Below are 9,723 nucleotides of genomic sequence, written 5' to 3'. Positions count from 1 at the left end.
CAAAATTCTAACTTTTTTGTAGATGTTCACGTTAGTGTCGCAAACATCCTTGGAAATTTTCATGCGAAACGGAGCAGCGGTGTTTTGCCGATGAAAAAAAAATAGAGTGACATTTTGGGGTAACATCTAGTGTTTTTTTTTGCACAGGCCAAAATATTTCATATTTTTGCCTACAAATTTGTATGTGACAAAGAACACATATAATTTTTGTTGGAACTTTTTTGGCATTTCAAAAAATATTTTCACGTGCAGGAGCGCGTGCTCCCGGGAGAGCACGAACGGATTTCCGATTCTTGCTACTTGCTTGGTATTCAAAAACAGAAATATGTAACTATTATTAACTTTGAGTTGCAGTCAAGCCCTCCGAGAGGCTGAACTGAAACTCATCTTGAGATTGATGAAGTCACCCCAGACGCCTCCGTAGTCGACAGAATCGTCTCCTCCCATTGAATAAACATCGCCGGAAAGACTGAATAAATCCATAAAAATATGAGCACCTAACTAGCACAATCCTGGTGGGCTGGTTCCACCACAAATAACCTAATCATCTGAGTTATGCTCAGTTTGCATCTTTTACGTACCTTGATAACATACAGGTGCATATAGCTAGAAAACATGGGGACTGCTAGAAAATATTTGGAGTGCCTTTATATAGGTCTGCATTTTATTTCACCCATTTACTCATTTTTTGAATCATATTACACCCAGGTACATAATTAGGAGTAGCTAGTCGTGTGGGACATGGCTGGACTGAAAGCTTAGGTGCATGACTGACAGAGGTATATATGTGACGTGGCTGTCTGCCTTCTTTGACTACTACTCAGTTGGCTGATGACTTGTGCACTTTGTATGGCACACGCGTACACACAAATACGTATACGTATGTAAGTAGCCCTGGGATGAATATGGGCACCGGCCGTGGATGGATGGACCATCTAGCTAGCGTGGACAGCGGAGCACCATCGCCTCGATCGTGATTCCCGGTCCGAAGGCCAGCAGTGCACCCCACTCCGGCAGCGGGCTCCGGCCCCGGCGCAGCTCGTCAAGCACGAACACGATCGTGGCGCCGCTCATGTTGCCGTACTCGCGGAGCACATGCCGGCTGGCCGCCAGCTTCTCCGGCTCCAGCATCAGCACCTTGTCTATCTTGTCCAGGATCGGACGGCCTCCTGGGTGCACCGCCCAGAACAGCTCGTTCCACCTCCCATTCCCATTCCCAGAGCATGGGGATGGCGGAGGAGCAGCACCACCGTCGTCTTCGACAATGGCGCCACGGAATGCGTCGAGGAGGCACTGCTCCACGTTCTGCCCGACGAGCGTGGGCACCTGGATGGCCAGGTGGAAGTCGATGCCGCCCCCAGAGACCCGCATGCCCAGCGCGTGCTCCGTCCTGGGAATCGTGGTCTGCGTGGCGGACACCATCTCGAAGATCGGGCGCCGCTCGCCGTCGAGGAAAGGGCCGGCCCCGACGACGACGGCGCCGGCTCCGTCACCGAAGAGCGCGTGGCCGACGATGTTGCCGCCGTCGGGCGCTCCGAAGCAGACGAGCGTCATCTCGGAGCACGCGACGAGGACGCGCGCGCCGCGGTTGTTCTCGGCCAGCTCCTTGGCAAGGCTCAGCGCCCTGCCGCCGCCGTAGCAGCCGTGGAGGCTGAGCATGGTGCGGCTCACCGTGGGGCGGAGGCCCAGCAGCGCGGCCAGCCGGAGGTCGGCGCTCGGGGCCTGGCAGGCGGAGTAGGTGCTGAAGACGAGGTGGGTGATGTCGGCGGCCGGACGGCCCCACTCGGCGATGGCCTTGGCCGCGGCGCACTGCGCCAGCTTCGGCACGGCGTCGGCGGTCATGTCCACGCGGGTGTCCAGCGACGGCAGCTCCCTGTCCAACAGCTCCGGGTGCGCGGCCACCGTCTCCTCCGTCAGGTGGAAGTGCCGCTTCTCGATGCCCGATTTTTCGCCTTCGTGCAACAAGAAAATTCAATTGTTCGTTGAAAATGCATGCATGCAGATTATAGTCGTTGACGTCGAAAAAGAAACATAGTAGTACAGATTCTCTTGAGCTTCTCCTTGAGCTCAGGCAGGTGGTCGCTGTTGGTGACGCGGAAGAGGTTCTCGGCGAAGACGTCCTGGGGCACTAGGAGGCCGGTGGGGTTCGCCGTGCCGATGCCGAGCATGGCCGCGTGCCGCCGCGCCGCCGCTCCACCTCTGATTCCACAGCTTCCCATGGCCATGGCCGATCTTTTGGAAGAGTATAGAGTACTATACTTTTTGCTATACTTACGTACGTATCAACTTGCTTGTGAATCTTCCGATGTTTGTGTCTAAGGGATCGGCCAAGCTCGGGCTTTATAGTAGTGGCTGGCTCCGCTGCACTAGCAACCACCTGGTCTGCATGGCATTCATTAATCTCCACCTCACCTCAGGTGCAGCTTCCGGCGCAGCATCCAAACGGTTGGGCGGGCCAAAAAATGGACAAAGCCCAACTCCATTTGGCTCTCACCAATTCCATGGAAGTGGAAGTGAGTAGGTGGAAATTCCTTTAAAGTTCTGTTATAGACATGGGGATTTCAAACAGTTGAGTTGAGGACATGGAGACAAGCAGTGGCGGTCTAGCGGCGGAGCTAGGACTTTGTGAAAGCTTGGGCACACTACAAACTTAAGTATATATCTACAAATGTGGTTTATCAAGAGGCACAATATTTTTGTTTTGACTGTTGAGTATTTAGGGATTCACCTTATAATGTAGCTAGTACAAAATTGCTTCTCTAATATAAGTGCTAATACTGAAATCCAGAAATCTTGTATAGTTCCGTAGCATAGATCATACATGTACATAAACATGAGATAAGATAACTGATAATTCGCCAGACACTGGCCACAAGTGAACAATGTAAGTACAAAATCCAATGTCTAAAGATATGGACGGAAGACAATATGTAAGAGAAGAAACAAACTTACAAGTAAACCAGATATAGAGATGGCAACTAAAGTTGTTGTTTCCATTTTTACAGAATTTCAAGATTATAATAAATCTGCGAAAAGGTCGTGTATATTTACAACTAGAACGGAATAGTATACAAAGTACTCCATCCGTTTCAAAATATTTGAAGTTCTAGGTTTGTCCTATAAGTTAAACTTGCTTAAGTTTGACCAAGTTTAGAGAAAATTATATTAACATCTACAAAATCAAAATAGTTTCATCACAAATTATATTTGCATTCTACACATATTTTTTTGAGCGGGCATTCTACATATATTTGATACTCTAGATAGTAACATATTTCTCTATATACTTGGTCAAACTTTAAGACAAACCTAAAACTTCGAATATTTTGGAACATAGAGAGTAGTAAATACAATAATTTTTTACTTGAAATATAAGACTTTCCAAAAACCAAAGAAGTATTAGGGCAATAAACAAGCTAAGGGGCACTTTGATTCACATGATTCAAAAACACAGGAATAGCAAATACGTAGGATTGGAATGTCATGCTCATCTCAACCGTACATGATTTTGGGTTGTTTGATTGCATCATAGGAAAAACAAAGGATTCTTTCAAAGAGGTTTGAGTGGATGCTAAAAGTCCTATAGGAAGTAGTAGAAAGAAATCCTTAGGAAAAATAAGAAACATCTATAAGTTCATGATAAGATCATAACCAACATCTATAAGTTCAAATAAGAAACATTTATTTTTTGGTTACATCGATGTTCTCGTGTATAGTAGATTCGATGTATCAATCTCGCCTCTTCATGTGGGACTGGACACGACAGTGCCACAAGAAGCCAATCTCATGCTAGCTAGCCAGACTACCTCAATTGTATTCATGTTGAAAAGATTATACCATAGATAGGCAGGGTGGGAATAAACCATTCAAGTCTGATGTTACACCCTCCATGATATATGTTCAACTTTCCATGTTAATCGCCAAGGCAACTAGCAGTGGCGGACGTCATTGGTCCTTACTGCAACCAGGCAATTAAAATGCCACTTACTTCTATTTTGTGCAATGATACTAAAATGTAAACCCTCATGGAACACATAGATTAAGACAGTCAATATGACATACATATTTACAAAATGTGGGTAATTCAAAAGACTGTATCTGGAGGGTGGATAGACAGATATAACTATCCTAATTAATTTCCCAAATCATGGTCCAAAAGGCATGAGCATAGACCTAGTACAAAATGGAGGCGCGGTATCCAATCTATTTGTGAAGTGCCACTAAAGTCTAAGAGCATCACCGGCACGACATTTTAGTTGCACCACACATAAGTCTCTTTCAAAAGAAGTGTTTTGTGTAGTACACTAGAAGTGATAGTTGCGATGAGGCGAAATATATCCAAGTTTGCATACAATAAAATATATATTTGATTTACTTCTAATTAGCATAAAAGCATAGCATTGAAGGTCTTTTCGAGGAAGAAGAGATAGGAGAATTATAAGCGAGGCACCTCAGATTCATAATGATCCTTATATACTACATAATGCATGATGAATCTACACTTACAACCAAGTCAAGACACACTGGTAAGCAACACTCACAACCAAATAAATCAACGGCATCAATATGCAAGTGCATCCATATGATCACCACTATCAAACTGCTTGTTCATAGGACCACCATAAGTAGATTTAATTGCTAGCAGAAATATCTATAGCACAAATACTACCACAAATCCATATGGCCACCACTATCACAAAGTATAGCTATGCATAGAGTATAACATAGCATCATTTGAGCATGACACATATTATGTACAAAAGGCAGAAGGAGGGCCATGGAGCCCATCCATCAGAGTTGTAGATGGCGGAGGACCCGTCATTGACACAATGGTAACTTATCGCCCTCGAAAGGTCGGGACTACGAAAGTTGCCACACCGTTATTATGAAGTTGACATTGTATTGGTACAAAATTTATCACCTTTCGATACCAATACGGTGGCAACTTGATAAAACACCGGGTGAAAAGTTTAGAGTATTTTTTTTCCCGATAATCCATACTCACTATCGAAGCCGTCGTTTCATGAAGCCAACAGTTAAAATTGATTATCAATTGAGCATAAGGTTGAACTACAAAACTTTTTTTCACTTTCTAAATCAAGTTTTAATAAGTTGACGACATCAGTTTCATCCACATGGCCTTGCAATTTCACCTTACCATATATGTGGTCATTTATTTTTTGCATATAAATTGATTGGATTGCTATAGTGCAAACTCGTACACATTGACAGTCTGGAACCGTCCTGCTCTATCCCCCTTGCATGGACGTTTACACATTTTATTTTACAATTAAAAAATGGTTTGTGTTTGACTTGCCCGAGACAAGTTTTTCTGACTTGTCATGAATGTTGTGTCTTATATAGTTCTTCTTAGTGTCGATTGCCACTTTAATTAGTACTTGTATTGATTTGTTATTAGCAATAAACAACTAAATTAAGGATTGCCATTGCCTTGACGGCTTGTTTTTGTTGGGGTGTGTTGATCTCTGTCAGTGATTAATTAATTAGGCTGCGTTTGGATGTATAGCTTATCTTGCTCGTTTGGGCATTGCCTATAAAAGCAAGACATGTTGCTCGGTTAGTACTAGCCATGAGCACGCGATGTGTAGGCAGTTGGAGGATGCTTTCATTCTCTTTTCCATGCTGTGGACCAATCCGACTCTTCTCCTCCGGCAAGGTTCTAGAGGCAGGTATTGACTATATTTCCTAACAAAGCCAGATTTTCACGAGGTACCAAACGTCCTGCTTTGTCTAATGTGGCTAGTATCGTTCTAGCCCAAGATCCAAACACACACTTAGGGCTCTATTGATTTTTGGAGGATTCGAATCCTTAGATTTTTTTTCTATGGTGGCCGTTTGATTCGCATGATTGGAATCCTTAGGGATTTTTTCATAGGATTCATTTGTGCTTCACTTTGGAGGAAATTTTCCATCCACTCAAACCTTTTGGTAGAACTCCTTTGTTTTTCCAGTGCTACAAAACACTCTTCCACCTAAATTCATGTAGTTTTGTAATCATATAAGATACAAGATGACATGCCACTCTATTGCTGCGTGTTTCCTGTTCTCGCGTTTTGATAATCCTACGAATCAGAGGCCCTTAGTGTGTCGATGCATAGCACTCAACCACTGCTAGTACAAGTTGCTCCTTGTGTATTTACGTTTGCGAGTTCCTCTTCTTGCCCAGCAATCACTATTGTCTCCTCACCGCATCATGGTGAATTGGCGATAGATCACACACTTTCAGTCGAAGATCATGGTATCTCACTTCTTTGAATAAATCAGTGGAGTACATGCGAGCAGTAGTATTTTGATGGATTGATGGCTTGGTCGTCTTCTTTAGTAGACAGGTGGGGGGTAATGGTCAGATCAAGGAAGAAATGGATCAATGATGCTCCCAAAATGTCGCGGCAATATGCGTGCGTCGCATCTTGTATGTTTCCAAACATGGCCATCTGTTGTTGAAGAATAAATCTATAAATGGAACAACAGATGATCATAAGACTAGCTCCCTATCCTCATCAAATTAAGGGTGAGTCATGCGTATCAGCAAGACGATAATTATTGTGCCCACCTTACTCATGCGACTCAATTCATCAATTTGTTTGACCTAATTAAATGATGGAGCATAGCTCGAGCTTTTGATTATATCTGTAATTATCTAGCTATATTGGATAATCAAAATCTGCTGTTAGAGAGAGAAGAGTAGAAGACACGGTTGTTTGTGTATAAAAGCCGTTGGTAGGAAGAGCTAGGGAATACATCTATCAAAGCTAGTAGCTTTCAATTCACTTGCAGTGAAGTTGGGTAGCTAGCTTAAGCTCTAGCAAGATGGCGCTTAAGCTCTTGGCGGAAGCGAGCCCGCAGGAGTTGCTCGTAGCTCTTGCGGAGCTCCAGAACCACGTGCTCGGCTACGTCAAGTCCATGTCGCTCAAGTGCGCCGTGGACCTCGGCATCACCGACGCCATCCACCGCCGCGGCAGCACCGCCACCCTGGCCGACATCGCGGCCGACACCAAGGTGCGCACCCGGCGAGGGTCGCCGACCTCCGGCGCGTCTTGGAGCTGCTCAGCGAGTCGGGCATCTTCAGCGCCACCGCCTGTGCTCCCAGCAGGAGATGGCGAGCAAGGACGCCGGGTTCAACCGCGTCCTGAACGACGCCATGACCGCGGACAGCGAGCTCTTCCTCGAGGTCACCCTTCTGGATAAGGGCCGCATCTTCCGCGGCCTGAGCTCGCTCGTGGACGTCGGCGGCGGCAACGGCGCGGGCAAGGAGTGATCGCCAAGGCGTTCCCGCGCATCGAGTGCACCGTGCTGGAGCCTGGACTGGACCTCCCTCACGTTGTGGGCCAGGCCGCCGGTGACCATGATAATCTCCGTTTCGTCGCGGGTGACATGTTTGAATCCATTCCACCCACGGATGTTGTCTGGCTCAAGGTATGTCTATGTACCCCATCGACATCACCTAGTATTAATGTGGTCTCATCCTGTCGTACCATTAATTGGCGGGTCCCAAATACTCCCTTCCATTTCATAATGTAGTAGAGTGCATATAGATTTTCTGAAAAGTCAAAACTAAACAAATTTTGACCGAGTTTACAGAGGAAACTATTTATATACATACAAAACATGAAAATATGACTGATGATGTATCCAATGATATGTATTTGGTTTTAAATGTACATATTTTTGTCTATAAACATGGTCAAAGTTTGTAATGTTTGACTTTTGAAAAAAGAATCTCTACACACTACATTATGGAACAGATGCAGTAGTCTAAGACCTTTATTTTCTTTCTTATTGTTTCCTTTATCTTATTTCATTCATTGAACCGTCCATCTTTTTTGTTAAAGTTTTTTCTCTATTGGTTCTTATAGTGCAATCAATGTTATCGTTTTCCTCTTCCGCTAAGCTGCTTGTTGTCTTCTTCTTTTCTTCTAAATTGTTTCTTTATATTTGTTCTAGAACATCATGCATGACTGGGGTCATGAAGATTGCATCAAAATACTTCAACATTGCAAGGAGGCCATCGCCACCAAGAACGCCGGAGGGAAGGTGATAATCATAGATATGGTAAGGGGGTCTGCAGATGGCGATAGGAAGATCAGCGAGTGGAAGCCAAACAGAACATGTTCTCAATGTGCATCAACGGCGTGGAACGGGATGAGCGTGAGTGGAAGAGGATCTTTTCTGATGTTGGATTGGGTGACTTACAAGATCATGCCGGTGTTGGGTCCCTACTCAGTCATAGAGATCTACCCATGAAAGCTTTGCATGGTGAACTAGACCTTATACTAATGGACACAATATGTCGAACGCGTATCCCTAAAACGCAACACGTTCGTTGGTATGCCTGCGCATGAATCTAGTGTGGTGTTAGTAAGCATGTTACCTTGTGAACATGTGTCTGCAGTGTTGTCATTTTATATCTTCTATTAATTGTAATCATAGATGCTAGAGTTTGTTACTATTGTATTGATGCAACTATGTATCATTTTGAGAGTGTAGATTAGATTTTATTTCTCCGAGCAAGGTGACAATTTTGTATGGTATTTCGAAAAATGTCATTGTTCTTTCACCTTGTTGAAGGAAAAACACTTCTGGTGGCAATGGTCAAGACGAGGCTAGATCTGCGCCGATGATGCAACCTGACGCCCTCCAAGGGCTATGGGGGCCACCAGCTAGCATTAGTAGAAAACTGGGCTTTGGTCACAGGGCAATATTCACATTAGTCCCGGTTCAGTCACGAACCGGGACTAATGTGAGCATTGGTCCCGGTTCGTGCGGCCAGGGGCCTGCCGGGCCTCGTGGGGGCATTGGTCCCAGTTCGTCCGGCCCCTTTGGTCCCGGTTGGTGGGACAAACCGGGACCAATGGGCCTCGCTCCTGGCCCACCACCATTTGTCCCGGTTGGAGGCTTGAACCGGGACCAGAGGCTCACCCTTTAGTCCCGGTTCATACCACAAACCGGGACTAAAGGGTTGGTCCTAGTAGCGGTCAGAGTTTAGTCCCACCTCGCCAACCGAAGGACGCTCACACCGGTTTATAAGCCCGTCCCTCTCTGCCTTGTTGAGCTCCTCTCAAAGTGAAAATAGATGCCCTTATACAGGGAATTTGACCTAAATTCACAGTAAATTTCTTTTGAATTTCATAGAAATTTATTATGAATTTAGGTTGAATTTTCTCTATAGGCGCATCTATGTTCATTTTTTATAGTAAATAAACCTTAATAAAATAAATAAACCTTAATAAAATAAAATAAAATAAACTATAGTAACTAAAATAAATAAACCTTAATAAATTAAATAAAAATAGCAGCAGTAAAATAAATAAAAATAGCAGCAGTAAAATAAATAAAAATAAAATAAATAAAGTAAAATACATAAGTAATTAGAAACAAAATGGAATAAAATAAATAAGATTTTTGTTGTAAGTAGAAACAAAACAAAATAAATAAAGCAAAAGAGAAAACAAAAAACAGAGAAAAAAAATTATGCCACCTACTGGGCCACCACGGCCTGAATACGACTTGAAACCCATCCATGGGCCAGGATTCAGGCCCGCAGATGGCCCAGTAGTCCCCACAGGCAAAGAGAATGGTTAGGCCCGAAAGCCTGCAGTTGAGAGGAGCTCGAGAGGGTGGGCGCAGCAGCGCTTATAAACCACTCTCGAGCTCTCTCAACTAGCGAGGTGGGACTAAACTTTTGACGCGGGGCAGCACAAG

The 9,723-nt window shown here is 44.5% G+C and overlaps 1 protein-coding gene and 1 pseudogene across 1 annotated transcript; one reads left to right on the top strand and one right to left on the bottom strand.

Annotated features, from left to right (window-relative positions):
• Window positions 1-623: 623 nt before the first annotated feature.
• On the bottom strand, window positions 624-2,298 carry LOC123100622 (bisdemethoxycurcumin synthase-like). Its single transcript, XM_044522516.1, has 2 exons — window positions 2,042-2,298; window positions 624-1,952 (listed from the first exon to the last, which is right to left on the bottom strand). The coding sequence occupies exons 1-2, from the start codon at window positions 2,223-2,225 to the stop codon at window positions 940-942; spliced, it is 1,197 nt and encodes a 398-aa protein (XP_044378451.1). The 5' UTR covers window positions 2,226-2,298; the 3' UTR covers window positions 624-939.
• A 4,519-nt stretch (window positions 2,299-6,817) lies between these two features.
• LOC123100621 (acetylserotonin O-methyltransferase 3-like) lies at window positions 6,818-8,495 on the top strand (annotated as a pseudogene).
• Window positions 8,496-9,723: the final 1,228 nt, after the last annotated feature.

Source organism: Triticum aestivum, chromosome 4D (genome assembly GCF_018294505.1).
Source record: "Triticum aestivum cultivar Chinese Spring chromosome 4D, IWGSC CS RefSeq v2.1, whole genome shotgun sequence".
Taxonomy (NCBI): Eukaryota; Viridiplantae; Streptophyta; class Magnoliopsida; order Poales; family Poaceae; genus Triticum; species Triticum aestivum.
This window is presented reverse-complemented; position numbering and strand designations above follow the sequence as displayed.